The 18,201-nt window shown below is 46.9% G+C and overlaps 1 protein-coding gene across 1 annotated transcript; it reads left to right on the forward strand.

Moving 5' to 3' along the window:
* Positions 1–1,471: 1,471 nt before the first annotated feature.
* Positions 1,472–17,143, forward strand: LOC119399232 (uncharacterized). The gene is made up of 10 exons (XM_049417585.1): positions 1,472–1,538; positions 2,323–2,392; positions 3,738–3,872; positions 4,874–5,025; positions 5,716–5,971; positions 7,012–7,175; positions 8,194–8,285; positions 13,420–13,578; positions 15,723–15,792; positions 16,916–17,143. Exons 1-10 carry the CDS (start codon positions 1,472–1,474, stop codon positions 17,065–17,067), a joined length of 1,317 nt encoding a protein of 438 aa, XP_049273542.1. The 3' UTR covers positions 17,068–17,143.
* The last annotated feature ends 1,058 nt before the right edge of the window (positions 17,144–18,201 follow it).

Genomic DNA, 18,201 nt, shown 5'->3' on the forward strand with positions numbered 1-18,201 from the left:
GTTAGCAAGAATTATTGCTGGCACTGTTTACAGATGACACATAAGAAGCTTCTTTTTTTTTTTTCTTCTTTTTTTTCAAATACAACGTTTCACGCATAGATCTGATTTTTGAAGGCGTTCTTCTTTGTTACCTTTGATTTTCATTTAAATGCGCTAGTGATCTCATAAAGAGAATCGGCAAGCTAAAACGTATAGAGAAGCACTTCGGAACGCGCAGTACGGGGGTTTTGACGACACCCCATACCAGGAAAATTAGGGAAAGCAAAGGCTACAGATTGCTTTCCCTGCCACGTTAAACAAACACAGAGAAAAAAAAATGCGATCATTATATCGCCTGAAGCACTTTAGTTTTCACTCTCTTTAAAGGGTAGCAAGACTGGTGTTGTGCATTGCGACTTTGCATATCATCATCTTCGAGGTACTAGTACTGTGATTATGTAGTGTTATTTCTTCTTAACAAGTAAGCAACATCTAGCATTGATACATTTATTATTCATATAGAATATCTGCAATATGCCGACGATAACCTCAGCGGACAAGTGGCTGTTTCTTTTTCTTTTTTTATGCGCCGATATACTTGTGCTGTGCTACCGTTTCTTTGACTGTTCTGTTCTGTTTTAACTGAATTGCCGTGGAGAGGTTGAGGTTTATATTACCTCAGCTACCTCGGCTGCCTCGGCTCTTGGCGGGAGCACTTTCAATTCACCTTCGTGGCTTTTACTCATGGTCGGTTTTCCGGTATTATCACGTGAATAAATAAATACTTTTTATTTATTTATTTATTTATTTATTTATTTATTTATTTATTTATTTATTTATTTATTTATTTATTTATTTATTTATCCACCACTGTTGCCTTCGATTGAGCAAAGTCACATGTGACACCCCGAACCCGCGTTCAGCAGCGGGAAACCATATATTCACTCAGCCACCGCTGGAGGTGTCTCCCGCAAGTTTGTTATATCTTTAGACAGACGCGATGAAGCGGTAGTTCTCCTGCATGAATCGCACAAGTACAACTCCATCTTTTCCCCGCAATAAATATAAACCCTGAAAGTGTGTGTTCTCCTAGAGTATGAAGAGCATGTCCTTAAGAGTGCGTCAGCTGCCCTTTGTTGCTGCTCGTTCAGCTTATTTCAATCACTCAGTACGGGGGAAAAATGCTGCTTCTTGAGAATATTCCAGTGAAATTTAACCAACTTCAGTTGATCTTCATTATAGCATACATCATTCGAGAATCGAAACATTTTGTTCTTACATTTATACCTCTTTAGCAGTCACTTCTCTTTCTGGGCTTTATTCAAGCTGTGGACTCTCACTGAAATGAAAAAATTGCGGAAACAAAGTCGTAATTCCTAACGACTCTCGCATCGCAGATTCTGTCGCAAGCGGGAACTACATCACCGGCGGAAACTTGAAGCAGGATCATGCTGCCGTATACCATCCAGCTGAGCCTGAAGCAACGTTCAAGATGCCATCGCACATATTCGGATGGCGCCCTTTCGAGTCTGTTACCAGCGGTGTCACTTATGCAGAGGGTAAGTGAACAGGAGACGCTTGAGAAATAGGCAACATTCTTGAAAGCACCTGAAGTTCATTTGGGCGGCGTTGACCGATACTGTGTGCACAGTGCACGCGCAGGCGAAAGGACTGAATAACAGCGAGGCTCTTCTAGTGTCTGTTTGTTCAATATCGTAATCAAACACCAACAAGCTCGGTCTCGCACACTGCTTGATTGAAACCCTGTGGAAACGATCCAGCTTGTCTTGAGCGAATTGTAGAACTGCGCCTGAACGAACGGTTCACACACTCCCAATGTTTCGTTTAAATGATATACGCACGCGGCACAATCTCCTAATAGATTTACTTATCTAAAGCAGAATGCGCATCCATCCTCTAGCATTCATGCTAGCCTTATCGTGTCAATTCACTCGAGTCTTTCTAACATCGCGTTGCTATTTGCGCGTATGTATCTATGTTCACATATGACACCAGTATAAGTGTCCTAAAAGCAAAATACTGCTTCATAGCTTTTTCATGAGCGCAGTACCGATAGCCTTTCTATTTCCACTGATTTCTTACAGTCATCGCAAGCTGCCATCACCGGTGCCGAGTTGTTTTTCGATTCCTTTGTCTTCCATTATCTTTTTTACATCTTAAGCAAAAATGTGGCCCCACGGGTCACTTCACTTCACCCCCTCTCGTCTGAAAGATAGACGACTGAGGGGTGTGTCAAATAAATAAGTAAATAAAAGTGCCCGACAAGCTTCACGGTGAGCGTGAAAGGTGCAGCTGAAAGACGTGAGGTTTGCCTTATTGCAGGCGAGCCGAAGACCACTGCTACCTCCGGTCACGGCGTTGTGTTCAACTACACCACCAGACATGCAGAACGGTAACACGTGCAACGACAAAGCCTTTACAGCAGCCGCCAGTGTGCGAAGGACACGGCTATTCTTTGGAACGGGATTCAACTGGTAGAGATAGCACGGACATACGATGAACGGACCGATAAATGATGGCAAATTTGTTTAATGAAAACATATTGCGCGCACGTTCTAGGGTTTATCTTGTCTAGCAGCAATGATTATCGGCGCTCTTCTTGCTGGCACTGCGACCGCTCTACCTTCAGAACGCGAATGGCGTGCGGGTATACAAGCGTGGCACAGTGACAGGGAAAGTGTATGCAAGATTGAGGAATATTAATGCGACAGCGTTAAAGAGCTCGTTTTGCAGAAATTCCGGTGTCGTCGTCCGTGAGCGAAAAATCAAGAAAGACGCAAATAAAACAAATAAAAATCTTCGGTTCGAGTGAGAACCGAACCCAGGCCTTCTGCGTGACAAGCAGGTATTCTACCACAGAGCCACGCGATTGCTTGAAACTGCTTCGGAAAAGAACACTATATGAATCTCGTGTAGTGGGAGGAGTGTCCTTAACGCATGTGATATTGCGTGGCAGAAGCGTAGAATCGCGTCAGGCGTCAGAAAATGTGAATTGCGCAACCAGTGGGTTTTTTAAAGTCCCGCCCATTACAAAGCGCTCAGACATATTTAATCATCATCAGCTGCAGCAAAAGCACCAACAAATTGAGAAGCTGCGTAGGATCGCGTGTTGCTTTACAGACGCGTAGTGGGTCCTTCGCTGATTCGCAAAATGAATAATTATGACGTAGTGGGCACTAAACCGTACTTGCAGTAGGCGTTCAGGATTAGCTTGAAACGGCCAATTTCACGCGCACAAACGTTCGTTTCCTTGCGGCCCGGTTGAGGCATCCACTGAAAACCGAAGCCGGGCTAGCAATTGGGAAGGCGATGCGCACAGGGCCCGATTACGCTATCGCGTTCTGTCTTGAAAGCGAAGCTCAAGCGTCCTTCTATTTTTTGTTGATGGACCCTTTGGATGTAAATATTCTGTAATTAACAAGCGGAATCGCGGATGCTCTAACATAACGTATATTGAACGATGGTGTCGTTATATATATATATATATATATATATATATATATATATATATATATATATTTCGTGACTTCAACATGCCCGCCAAGAATAGCAAGCAACTGGTGCAACGCTCAGGTGCGCTGAAGAACGCGCTTCGTGATTCAGGGCCCGTGTGCAGGATGGAATGGAACGATGTGGCTAGGGTGTGACATGCCAGGTCCTTACCACCCTCCCCTTCTTCCGCGTCTTCTACGTTGGCGAGTTCCTAATCGCAGCATGTGAACGTAAACGCTCTGCAGAGACTTGGCTGCGGTGACCATAGCGGATATCGAGCGAATCGCCACAGCCAGGCTAGAGCCTGGGGTCGGCTGGTACTACAACAGCGGTGCCGACCAGGAAGTGACGATTAAAGAAAACAAGGAGGCCTTCCAGAGGCAAGTACAAGCTGACGACGTTAAGAACGTGTGCCCTTCAATGAAGCAGTATTGTAACAGCAGCGTAAATATTACTCCTAAGCTGATGGAACATTGTAGTATTTCTAATATAACCATGAATAGTAAAGGAAATCTACACCTCGATTGACCGCATGCCAGAACAATCGGTTACTACAATCGCGCCATCCGCAGCTGACCCTTAATTCGTGGAATGTCCCTCCAGCTCAAACGGCACAAGTAACCAACTTGTTAGTATTTTGCACTCATATTAATGCAGGTAGCGCAAAGAAACATGGACACAAGCGAAGAATAAGTACACGGGACAAGCGCCTTGTCCCGTGTACTTATTCTTCGCTTGTGCCTATGTTTCTCTGCGCTACTTGCATTAACATGAGTTCCCGCAAACTAGCCCAGTTATCCGTTCTGGTGTTTTGCTTTCGCACACCACCCGAGTGCTCTTTCTTGGCCATCTTTTCATGCGCCCCGCCATGGTGGTCGACTGGTTATGGCGCTCGACTGCTGACTCGAAGGTCACGGAATCGAATCCCGGCCGCGGCGGCTGCATTTTCGATGGAGGCGAAAATGTTTGAGGCCCGTGTACTTAGATTTAGGTGCACGTTAAAGAACCCCAGGTGGTCGAAATTTCCGGAGCCCTCCACTACGGTCTCTCACAATCATATTGTGGTTTTGGGACGTTAAACACCAGATATTAGTATTATGATCTTTTCGTGCGTCTATTGATTGATTTTAAGTACGGCCTTCTCTTTAACAAGGATGCGCCCTTGCGCTTTTCAGTCACTAAGCATGATAACGTGCGCACGAGAGGCTATCGCATTGACTTACGCATTGTCCGCGCGATGTGTTGCTTGCAGTATTTGCAAAGCGCGGACTTAATGGCATTGCAACTTCGTCGCGCGGGTATTCCATTATGTAAATATGCGTGTTTTAAATAGTATCACTCGTTCTAATCGCTCGCTACATTAAGTCACTTACACGCGCAGGTTGCGCTTCAGGCCTCGCATGCTCGTGGACGTGTCTCGCGTGAGCACGGCAACGACACTACTGGGCCAGCCGGTTTCCATGCCCGTTGGCTGTGCGCCCTCGGCGATGCAACAGCTGGCGCACACCGACGGAGAAATCGGAACCGCGCAAGGTCTGTCGCAGCTGCATACCTTCTTTCTCGTATCAGCGCGAAAATGCTGCACGTGAACAAGCGAAACATCAAAGAGCGCTTCCTTCATTTCCCGTCTTTTCGCGCTAATTCGAGAATGAGCGAACGCAAACTCCGTCGACCTTCCAGTGCCACCAACATTGTCCACAGGGAAACGCCATCCGTCCGTTTGTAGCACGCACCTACAAAGAATACTCGTACGCGCTTCCGGGGAAAAAAAAAAACATTTTCCGGGGCAAACATTCGTCCTTGTATGATTCGAACTCGGGGCGCGCTGGACCGGGAAGACAACTTTTTTTTCCCCCTTCACTATAGCCTCTTTCCACCTTGCGTGCTTCCGCAGAACTCATTTGCCGCAGCCAACGTCGTCGTTAAATTAAGAATATTGCGCGAACAGTTTAGCTCCAGTAAATATCTGCCTTTAGTATACCACTTAGAATAAGAGAGAGCTGAACTAGTACGTATACATGCTAAAAGACTGGGCGTGCAAACACGGGCACGAGAGAGAAGTCAAGACACCACCAACGCCGGTGAGGTGTCCCGGAGTTCCTGGTGTCCTGACCTCTCTCTTGTGTTCATTTTTGCACGCCCAGTGTTTTAGCACGAACAGTATACCAGTGAAGAACGCCGACAATCATAAGACGTGCTGAAAAACCACGTCCTTCTCCGCAGCCACCGAAGCAGCCGGCACGGTGATGATCCTCAGTTCGATGAGTACCATTTCGCTGGAGGAGATTCGCCACAAAGCCCCCAACTGCACCCTGTGGCTTCAGGTATACATCTACAAGGACCGCGCCCTCACCGAGTCTTTGGTGAAGCGGGCCGCTGCCGCGGGTTTCTCCGCCATCGTGCTCACTGCTGACTCACCGGTGTTCGGCCAGAAGATCATGGCCAACAAGTACCGCTTTCACCTCCCCAGGCACTTGAGGTTAGCGCACATGGATCTCTCTCTAACGCTTGCTATAGCGAGTGCCTAATATGCACACTTTTTCGGGATGGATGGATAAACGTTCATTTAATTCAATTGATATTTAGAGCGGGAAATATCGAGGGTGTATTCTCCTCTCGAGGACTCCATAGGCCGCCGCTGCCCGTCGTAATTGATCTTGGAGACCCCTATGTGCCGTCAGGTCAGCTCGGGATAACCTCCCGTGAGCTCCTTCAGCATCTTGAGTATCAGAAGTGCTTGTGCCTCCATGGTTTTTACTGGCGTTCCCATGTTACGTGCTGTGATGTCACTCTAGACTCTCACCAGGGACATCGGTTTTTATATTCATTCGGATTTATGAGATGCAACCCACCCAAATGAACGTATGTATTAACCCGAAGTTATCTAAGGCCGCGTGCCTTGTCCGCGTTAAGTAATTTATGCGGTGGGGCTGTTTTTTCTTGCACTGACGCTCTTGTATATCCAGTTAAAAATTTAGTTGCCAGTCAGCGCATGTCCTGTATATTTCTTATTTCGCCTACCTAGTCTTTGACATTCACACATCACATCACACACACATCCCGCGCATCACATCACATATCAGTGCACACTAAGCCCGGAGGCTGCCATCTCGCCTCTGGTGAACAACGATCCCTTGAACTGGTGGTGCCAGGATGGAAGTAAGCAGCGCGAAAAGCAAGACGACGCGCACAACGAGGAATGACAAGAACAAGCGCTGTCATTCCTCCCTGCGGGCGTCGTCTTGCTTTTCGCGCTGCTTACTTCCATGGATCCATACCAACGGCCCAGCTAACTACACTTCTGGTCGTGGGAGGTGCGGATCGCGGAAGTGGAAATAGGAAGCCAACTGGCGACCCTTGACCAGGCCTAGTGAGCCGCTGCAACCTAAATTTCAATAAGCTATCTCTCTCTCCTGTGTATTCCTTTAATCTTTGGTGCTCGTCTTCCCGAGTGCTGCAGCAGTCAAGAGACGAGTCCGTCCCAACTAGCTCAGTTCTAACGCAGCGTGCATCGCTCAGGTTTGGCACGTTGGAGCGCTCCCTTCCCACGGCGACTGTCAAAAACCACGCCGACTTCGATGCGTTTGTCGACGACCACATCTCGCCCAGTGTGACGTGGTCGGACGTCGCCTGGCTGCGAAAGGTCTCCGGGCTCCCGGTCGTTATGAAAGGCGTCCTAACACGTGAGTTGTGCCTTCTATGCCTTCTATGTTGTGTCTTCTATGGTCTTTTCAAGTGACCTCACCCCAAATATGGGAACACGCGCAAGCATACAATGTATTTATCATTTGTCTAGAGCTGCGCTCCTATTTTGTCAACGTTCACTATCAAAATTATGTGACTGAGGCGTTCTTCCGCGCGGGCGCATATATGTACGCCGTGGAGCATTCTTTACGACAGTGCACCACCAGCGCGAGAGAGAGGACGACACACTCCTCTCTCTCGTCCTGGTGTATTCACGCTGGTAGAACACTGTCATGAATTTCCAACAAGCCCGAGCCGCCGGCCTTGTGAGCATTCATTTTATTACGCCACTTGTGAGTTAGCGCTAGTCTCGTCTGTGTCTTTGTAGCCGTCTCCTATATACCGCGCTATTTTTAACCTTTTAATATGTAACAACTAGCCAAGACATCTACCATTCTGGAATACAAGAAGTGTTTACCATCGCTGTCAAGCGGTTGAATTTCAATTTCTTGATCACGATTGGCTTTTTACGCAAGCTACCGAAGAGAGCCAATCGCTCTTTAGCAATTTGATCAGGATCGGGCTTAATCCAGCAATGCACCGTGTGACACAGGTATATAGGAGAATTATTCCAAGGTGCCTTGGTAGTCGTTACATGTCGTAACTAACAAAGGCGACCGACGACGACATCCGATAAACACGAAAATGCTTGACTGCGCGCGTGTTATGTGCCAATAGTCGTCTACGAACGAAATAACGGCAATTTTTTGGAAGGGATTCGTTTCTTTGTTAGACAGAACCAAATGAATCCAACATGAAAGCATGGCGGACAGGTTTTTAACGTAGTGTAGTAATTATAACACAAATTGAAATGAATTAAAGTGGACGTAAAGGGTATTTTTCATCCATTTTATTTCATGTCAAGTTACGTTACAGTTACTACACTACAGTGAAGAGCTTTCCTTGGCCTAGCTGTACGTGGGATGTATTCGGTCATGCCGGTCTCTGCCATTGCAGCTGAAGCTGCCATAAAGTGTTACGAGAGCGGAGCTGCGGCCATCATCGTGTCCAACCACGGAGGACGCCAGCTGGATGCCACACCGGCTTCGGTGCGTTGTTTTGCTATATGGAATACAATGCAAGTTGTGCTGCGCCAGCTCCTCACATAAGAGCATTAGAAAACATTCGCTTGATGAGACGTTCAAACAGCGAGCACATAATGACCCTGTTGGGTGACGGCATGGCGGCCGCGAAAAGAGCTTTTCTGGTCAGGCGCAACTTTATCTCACCTGGAAAACATTAATTTTACACGCAAGGGTTAAACACACAGACACGGATTGGCACTCTGTACTTTTCTGTCTTGCGTGTTTTATGTATCATGTTTTCTGTTTGCTTGAGGACACTGTTTCAGAAGAACTTTTTTTTTATTTCATGCGGTTATGAAGCGAAAGCGACAGATCTGGAACGCGCGTGTGATAGTGCCATTGGATTTATTACCAATCTAAACCGTTGCTTTACGACAATATTCAACAATGCGGTCGATTTTTGTTTGTTTGTTTGTTTGTTTGTTTGTTTTTCAGACTGAATAATATTGCCACGTGCCATGCCGTTCTGCGCAGCTGCCACTATAGAGCGACAGCCGTCGCGTCATTTAGATAGGCTAGAGCGGACTGCGATTAACTTCCGCTGGGCCCATCGTATCAGACAGTGCAGTATCTGATGATAGGTGTGCGCATGTTCTGTGTTGTTTTCTCAGCGCTTAAATATCTGGCAGCGCGTAATCTGTGGGTTGTTCTTTGGTGGAACGGCAGCTGTGCATGGGCACGCCGCTCAGATCCTGTTAGTGTTCCTTTTGTGTCCTAAGCGAGAGGCACAAGTACGCCTCCTTACTAATAAACCTTGTCTGCCGCACCCTCGTCTTCTGTGGATTCCAGTGACGACGACGCAAGTGACAATATTTCGAGCTTCTTTTAAACATTAAATTGTTTTACGCCTAGCTTCAATAAATTCTTACGGCATCTAACAACGTCATCATGTCATCAGCACGAACGTTTTCAGGTTTTCCCGAGAAAAGGTGATGAATGATACGCGCAGCGTGCGGCACCCTTGTGGCAGACCGCGAGACGTGCCAGCAAGATCTTACGAAGACGATGTATGTGGGGGTGTACAGTCGATTAATGATACTGAACACGAACGACGGAAGACAGCTTGCACGTGCCGAGCATGAGGTTCGCCAAATCTGGGCTGTGGGCGTCAGCTCGAGCATGACTTGAGCGCGCCTATCGAGGGGTAAACCGACTGGTGTTCCTCGTGGTCACACCGCAGTCGAGCCGGTGCACAGAAACGTCTTTCGAGGCCCGAAAGGTTGTAGTTATATTGGCTTCGAACGAAGGTTCCGCAGCGTGGACGACACTCGATGGGCACGCATGGTGTTCCTATAACTGCACTTCCATGACATTGCATTAGGACGCAGTGGTGCGCACGAGCGAATTTCCTTTATCAGAAATTTTGAGTACCCAGGACACACGCTGATGACATGGAGAAAAACGGCGACCAAACAGCGCGGATGCAGAAACATCCGCAGTCGGCACGCAATAGAAAACAACAGTACCGAGCACAAACTAGGGATGACGCTGTGTAACCATAGCACCACAACGACGGCGGCAGCGCTTTGCTTTTTGCGCGGGAGCATCGCGGCACCCTTCGTATACCGCCGACACGCGCGCCTCTCTCCCTTTTGTGCTGTGATGGTAGAACTTTTTTAGGGGCGAAGCTCCTTAAGGCGGCACTCGTTCGTCCCTCGTAGTCGTAGTCGTAGTTGTAGTAGTCGTAGTCGTAGTGCGTAACCAGTCTTACGCTTTGACCTCCAAGGTGGTGCCGGTGGGAGATTTTTCCTGTGCGTTGTTGAACAATAAAAAATTCGCAGCGTTAGCTAAAAGCCGACTTCTTCTGTCTTTCATTCCCATTAGCAGCCATTCTTTACCTCCAAGGTAGTGCCTGGTGAGATTTCTCCTGTGCGTGATTAAACAATAAAAATTTTGTTCAAAACGCCGTTGATTGATGAAATAAACCAACGAAAGACGCCAGATGTTTTGTAAAAGCAAAGCGAAAGAACGCCAGATGTTTCTAAAGCAAAACGAAAAGACGCCAGCTGCTTAACGAAAGACGCCAGATGTTTTCTAAAGCAATGGTTTTCTAAACAATGAAAATTCACAGCGTACATGTAAAATTAAAGTGAGCTGCAAGTCGTCATAACTCATCGAACCTTTAGTAGAAACGCGCCCGATCTCACGTCGGTGATGATGTACTGGGCAGAATTCACGGAAGATTCACGGTTTACCGATGAACCTCTGCAGCTTCGCTCACTCATCATCATTCACTCCGTGGATATGCTGTGATTTTTAGGAAAAATTTCTTCCAAACTGGCGCAAAGCCATGTTCGTTTTATTATAATCGGATTAAGCCTGTTATACTTCGGTAACACAGACAGAGGCACTTTATTTTATGTTCTTTTTGTAGCCTCACCACATTTTTGCCTCATTTAAGCACCGTCTTTGTTCGAAACAGCGCACCAACTAAACCCCCGACGCGTGTTACTATACTCGGGGACAACTTTCTGTGGCAACGAAGGGAAGGCTACGGGGGCGGAGCGTCTGCACATGTACTGCAACGCGAAGTAGTCCGGTTTGGCGCGCGTCTCGTAACGCCGTGGAAAGTGATGGCTAGCGTTGCATTTCGACGAAAACGCTGCTTAGCGTCTAAGGTACGGGTAAAAGGCGCGACTTTTCAAGCGCGCAGAAACGCAAAGTGACAACGTATAAAGTAAAAGAAATACAAATATCTCGCTTGTATGCGCTGCGTTCAGTCTCGAAAAGCTACATGTAGAAAATGAAGGAGTATTTTATATATCTCACGCAGAAAATACGGACGATATCGTGGGACTACATCCATTAGCGGTAGGATACGTGCATTGTGGCTCTGTAGCTTTCCCTTCATTGCCACAGAAAGTTGTCCCCGAGTATAGACTTCGTTTCAACCCCAGCCCGGGAGTCAAGGCAGCGATACGCAGGGCATGGAACACGTAGGAACAATAGAGAATCTCCACCGCAGGCAGCTCTGGCCATACCGAAAGGTGGGGACTAGTGTATACAACCCGTGACCAGGCCCGTAGCCAGGAATTTTAGGGGCGAAGCTCCTTAAGGCGGCACCCGTTCGTCCCTCGTAGTCGTAGTCGTGCGTAACCAGTCGTTACGCTAGTACCAGATCTTGACCTCCAAGGTGGTGCCGGTGGGAGATTTTTCCTGTGCGTTGTTGAACAATAAAAAATTCGCAGCGTGCGCGTTAACTAAAAGCCGAATTCTTCTGTCTCTCATTCCCCATTAGCAGCCATTGGCATGTTCCAGTAGGAAACGTTAGCAGAAGTAGAAGTGTAAGTGTTAGCTAAAAGCCGACTTCTTCTGTCTCTCATTCCCATTAGCAGCCATTGTTTACCTCCAAGGTAGTGCCTGGTGAGATTTCTCCTGTGCGTGATTAAACAATAAAAATTTTGTTCAAAACGCCGTTGATTGATGAAATAAACCAACGAAAGACGCCAGATGTTTTGTAAAAGCAAAACGAAAGAACGCCAGATGTTTCTAAAGCAAAACGAAAAGACGCCAGCTGCTTAACGAAAGACGCCAGATGTTTTCTAAAGCAATGGTTTTCTAAACAATGAAAATTCACAGTGTACATGTAAAATTAAAGTGAGCTGCAAGTCGTCATAACTCATCGAACCTTTAGTATAAACGCGCCCGATCTCACGTCGGTGATGATGTACTGGGCAGAATTCACGGAAGATTCACGGTTTACCGATGAACCTCCGCAGCTTCGCCCACTCATCATCATTCACTCCGTGGATATGCTGTGATTTTTTTTTTGGGGGGGGGGGGGGGGGGGCGGGGCGGAGCACTTGCTGAAAACATTGCCTATTTGAGAAAAACACCAATTTTAATTATTTATTTTTGGTAAAAACACCTACTTCACCAAAATTTCGAAGGGGGGGCTCCCCCCCCCCCCCGGCTACGGGCCTGCCCGTGACTGACAGTGGGCGCTGCACAGCCGCCACGTCCGCCACGGACAAGTGGTCGGAAAATATTAATTGGTCAATATATTTATGCAGTATTTTGTGGTAGTCCGTCACGGTCCTCTTGGTTAGGCTTGCCAGGGGTGCATGGTGCCCAGAGTTTTAACGTCTTCAGCTGCCCTGCGCGCTCGCTGCACGAGACCGACGTGGTTCTCGCAGCGGTCGTTGTTGGTTGGTAGAGCCTGCCATTGCCTCGAACCTGGATTTGTGATTTTGCTGTTGGCATGCCCGCGTGTATTGTGGTACAAAGTCGGTATTTCTCCGCATATAGAAAGTGCATGGGCAGCCACAATGCCGGTGAAGCAGCACAAGAGAGAGAGAATGTGTGCGTGATATCTTTAGCGTAAGCGCAGATTTTGGCCTCGGTGACGCACGATGTATATAAGGCAAGTAGGGTGAGGCTTCAGGTAGTACGCGAGGGATTATTGGTCAGCTGCCTGCTCGTAAAAAGATGACGCGCTACGTGACGCCAGCATGGCAAAAAAAGAGTGTTCCACACTCGTCGTCATGGCTACAAATGGCGCTGACTAACATCTTAGCACCTATAGCGCACCGAAGGGACAGGAACACAATGATCTGTGTGTTCCTGTCCCTTCGGTGCGCTATAGGTGTTGAAATGGATTACTAACATGCCCAAGCTCACGTTCTTTCAAGCTGACTAACACTACTAGGTTTAACAGATATACCCGATTAAATAGACGACTTTTGCTGTGGCTCAATAGGCAGAGCATCGGACGTGTTATTCGAAGGTTTCAGGTTCGGTCCCTGCCAGAAGCAAGTTGTCTTTTCGTCCACTTTGATTTCTTCACATCATAACTACTAGAAATAACGTCCCGTATACTTGCCTCTTTGTCTGCTGGTTTTCATTAAGGTTGTGTATAACAAATAAAAAACGAGCCCTTAAATTGGCCTTTCATTTATACAAGTAGGATGCGCAGTTATTGTCGCTGTGAAAACCACATACGACCGCTCTAGACGCCAGAAACGTTTCCATTGCAATATTTGTCAGTACATGGCGAGATAATAACACCACCTAGGCACGATAAGAAGATATATGAAAATGCACAGTGCTGTCCTCGAGCCGCGCACAAAACTCGGCGGGCATTACGTGCATCGCGCAGATCGACGCGCTGCCCGAGATTGTGGACGCCGTGGGCGATCGCCTCGAGGTCTACCTGGACAGCGGAGTACGCACGGGCGCCGACGTGGTCCGGGCTCTGGCTCTGGGTGCTCGAGCAGCCTTCGTCGGCAGACCCGTGCTGTGGGGGCTCGCCTATAACGTAAGTCTACGGACGATTACAGAGGTTCAAAAGTGTGCGCGAGCAGGCACAGCACAGCGGAAACACTACACCGAAGACCACTGCGAATGTGCTTGAGCGCAATAGATTAGGAATCATCGCCTTAAGTCTACGCTCACTAAAGCGTTTAGTCTAGTAAACCTGTGTAAGACTGAACTGTCAATGAGCTACTAATAGGAAGCTTTCCTGTCGCTGTAGAGATTCTATTTCGCTGATCATAAATCTTCTTGCAGTAGAAAGAAAAAGTACGAATTTTTTCTGTTATTGGGACGCTTCTTAAGACGGCTAAACCGTTTCCTTACGCGTCCGCCCTCCGTGGCTGAGTTAAGTGGCCTTAGTTAAAGAGCAATCGACGGGAGCTTAGCACTCCGTAAACACGGTTTCTGAAATCCCGAGCCCAACCTCCGACCTTGTTGTTGAACTCTCGCGACGACTCACTCTATAACAAAGGAGCCATCGCAACAAGCGCGGTTTGCTAGACAAGCAGGTAGACAAGCATGGCAGAGACATACGTCACACGTGTGATATTAACTTCACTTTGCACAATCGGCTCGTACTCAATAGCAATTTTTAAACTTAGTAATACCGTCAAGCACACGTCGATCAGCACTCAGTAAACTCACAAGGTTTGTAACACGTTCGGAAGAAAGATCGCAGCGAACAACTCGCTCGGCACACACCTTTGATATTCTTAATCTTTGTCGCTCCAAAGGCAGCAATTCAAACCAATGTCGGCAGAGTAAGCGAGAACACAGCAGAATTCGCGAAGTGTTGCAATATTCCAAGTAATACAAGCAGACATAGGCGGGGGGGGGGGGGGCGTTCACTGCAGCGCCGCCTGCCCGTTGTTAGAGTCGGAAAGAAAACAACTGAGCTTCGCGATGGAGGCAAACATGAAAATGAAGCGATGACGTGCTTCTAACAACGACCTGCCTTTTGTCCCCGGACTCGGCGGATAATGGCGACCGATGTCTCCGACATCAGCGTTCCACGGCTGCCATGAGCGTCAAAAACTTGCGTCGCCATCACCCTAAGTTAAACAATGACGGAACAGGTCCGACTAAGTGAAGGTGTGGGGCACACTTGGCAGCCCCCTTAAATAATTAAAGGGGGCGCCGCCCCCCCCCGCCCCCCCCCCTTGCCCCCCACTGTGCGCACGCCTATGCAGGCACATTCCTGTGGGTTTTCCTAATACGTCATTGTGAAGAAAAACAGCGCTACAAATGGACGAGGAAGGTTTTTTAACGCGATAGCGTTAAAGAGCTCGTATCGCAGAAATTGCGCTGTCGGCGTCGGGGCCGTTGGTTGTGAGCGAAAAATCATCATCATGTCCGTGACCGAAAAATCGAAAAAGCTGCAAATAAAATAAATAATAAAAATGTTGGGTCCGAATGAGAATCGAACCCAGGCCGTCTGCGTGGCAAGCAGGTGTTCTACCACACAGCCACGCCTCTGCTTGGAGCTGCACTGAAAGTAACTTTCATGCTTCCCAAAAATACGCGTCCTGTATACAGGTGTCACAGTACGAGATGTAATATCGCAGTAGTATTGCGTGGTACAAGTGTACATTGCCCATAGGGCGTCACACCATGCCAATATCATAACGACTTCGTGGTTTAAAGACAGCCACCCATTACAAAAGGCGCACACATTAGTGCGCGTATTCCCTTAAGATCACGTAGTGGGTGCATCGCGACTTCGAAGAAGTTTCTCGCGCATAATTGCTCCTGGTTTAAAGCATGCTACCCATTACATAAGGCACACGCCTTAGTGGGCGAATTCTGTTAAACCCTCGTAGTGTTCGAACTGCGCAGTAGGAACAGAATATCGCTATCGCGTTCAGCTCTTAAAGGCGAAGCTTAAGCGTCCCCCAATTTTTTTTTTTCTTCCTTAGTCCTCGTCCATTTGTAGCGCTGTTTTTCTTCACAATGATGAATCACCAACTAGCCCAAGTTTCTCTTCTAGTGCAGCCTAATACGTCACTCAGAAAAGCAGTAAGGCAACGTACAGTTCAATGCTTCCCTGACGGCACCGGTCAAGGACCCTTGCTACTGACCTTCCAAACATGAATCGATGAATTGTTCAATGTGCCATACAGCCATCTCACAACTTTCTTTCCTGAACAGGGCATGAAGGGCGTGAGCACAGTGCTTGACATATACCGATCGGAACTCGAGCGGACCCTCAGGCTACTAGGTGAGTGCTTCCCAGTTAAATTTATATAGGCTATACCTCGTCACTTCCGCCATGATTTGTGGGAAAAATTGCGAACAACATTTCCGTTGATGAAGTACTTCTAAATGCGCTTATAGGCATCTACTTTCAATTGGACGACACCGAAAATCATAAACAAAACTCACGCAATACTCAACACTAATCAGGTTTATACTTCGACGATATTCCAAGGCATGTTGTGATTGAGCTATGTAGATCCTGAGGCTTCAAGGCTGACGTCTCGTCATTTATGCACTAATGGCCGCCAGTAATTATACAGAGGCCCTAACTTTCCTCGATAAGAAAGTTAGCTCTCCCGTAGCGCAAACTTTATCCGAGGTTTTAGCAGCACCCAAATATTTTTCGCTGATCGCGTAAATAGCGCTTCTGTGCGCGGCTTATGTGGCATATCTTTTGTAATAGACTCATATTCCACATAATCCAATTTAGAAGCTTTAAAGCGTTTCGCGTTTTTTATATATATATATATATATAGGCAGTTTAGCGCCGCCAAGCGGCGCTATTAACAAGCGATATTCTTTATTATGTAGCATGTGTTTCGCTAACTTCTATCTTGAAATACATTGTCAATTGGCAAGGCAATCCAGAACGCGAATTCATGGGATGTGTGAAGCTAAAATCTGCAAGGATCTCCACAGTGACATGGTTGCACTTCTAAAATCTCTATATTACTTCTATGACGGTAATCTTTCCTGTCGCTACCGTTGACGAGTCATGAGATTTTGTAACAAAATGACCGATGACGACTACACTAGTCATCAACAAAAATTGGTCTCACAGGGAACCAATGAAGACTATTGTTGTCATACTTGTGTTTCTTGACGCTAGATGTCCGCACTTGTCCCTGTTGGGCCATTTGTGTCTCGGCTTTCATTTTATTGCTATTTGTCATTGTATAGTCGTGCGGTGACGCGACCTTCGAGTTATCGTTTATTTGTTCGGTATCTTTGACACGTTTTTCTTGCTTTCTTACGGCAGCGAAAGGGTTAGACATTTGGCCTGTTTAGACTCCATGTGCGCGAAAACGATACAGGTGGTTGAACTGTGAAGAGAGCAAGTCATATTGAAACCACATCATGCGCAGGGTGTCCCGACGTAGCGGAACTCACTCCCGAGTTCGTCGTGCACAAGAGTTACTTTTCGTCGCCTCACTACCGACTGCGGCCGCGCTTTCCTTCAGAAGTGGAAGGAAGCATAAACAACGAGCCGGACTGGACCTCTACTGCGAGCCGATAACCCCGAGGCTAGCCAACAACTGCGGAGCCACAAGCACTGGATGACCAGTCGGGAAAAGCCGCAATGCAAACTCTAATAAAGGGTCCCTGAAACTTATTTATTTATGCGAGCTATTTGTCTACAATTACAGTAAATCCTGCGCACTGTAATTTAAAGAGTAACCGAAACTGTTTTTCTTTAATTATGAAAGCAATTAGGGAATACAACAGGAGTAAATCATTCGCACCTAACTTAAACGAAGCATCTTGTAATCGAGAAAGCCACGGGCAGTTGAAGGTTGCCCTCCTCCCAAGCCTATCTTCTTGGTTTTTTTGTCTTCACTGCCGAGAGGTCGGGGCTGAGTTCGGCATTCCGTGCCGTAGATAGCCACGCTCACTTGCACGTCGCCTTACCTTTGCGTGAGATGTTTCTTTCGCGCTGTGCGCTAGAAAACCGCAATCTCCACCTTCACTCCGAAGGCAGTCACTGCGGCGTTTCTTCTCGCAGACAAAGCGACAAGTGCTTTGCGCCTATTTACAGTTCAAGGGGTTTTTTACAGATACGCCCCACAAATCACACGCATAAATTCAGCAATCCGTTCATGTGTTTCGGACGACCTGTTATTTTCCTGACCGTGTAGTGCTGCGAAGAGCCTTCATTCAAATTTCGTAACGGTTAGTTACTGTGGGACGTAAAAGAGCGACCACTTTTCTGTGCACTCGGCGCACTTGGTTAGGGCCTTTATTAGGGCCTTAAGATTTCTTTGCTTCATATAACGCGTTTTTTTTATATTTCCAGAAAGTCGCCGTACCGCCAGTTGTGACGCCCTACAACATTCCTATATTTATTTATTTATTTATTTATTTAAAGATTCCTTACAGGCCTCGTTAGAGGCATTGGGTAAGGGGGGCATCACAAAAAATAAATGATCACATATAATGAATACATATCATACAGGATGAGATGGTTCAAAGCACACATGTCCTTTTTTAAACACATTGAAATAATGGCTAACAATAATTGTAGAGGCGAAAAGAGAAAATGAGTATTTCAACGGTATAAATAATTAATACAATTTATAGAAACGTCAACTGACACATTTCGTACACGCGCAGGTAATGCACAGTAAAAAAAAAAACAAAAAAACATACGAGT

Source organism: Rhipicephalus sanguineus, chromosome 7 (genome assembly GCF_013339695.2).
Source record: "Rhipicephalus sanguineus isolate Rsan-2018 chromosome 7, BIME_Rsan_1.4, whole genome shotgun sequence".
Taxonomy (NCBI): domain Eukaryota; kingdom Metazoa; phylum Arthropoda; class Arachnida; order Ixodida; family Ixodidae; genus Rhipicephalus; species Rhipicephalus sanguineus.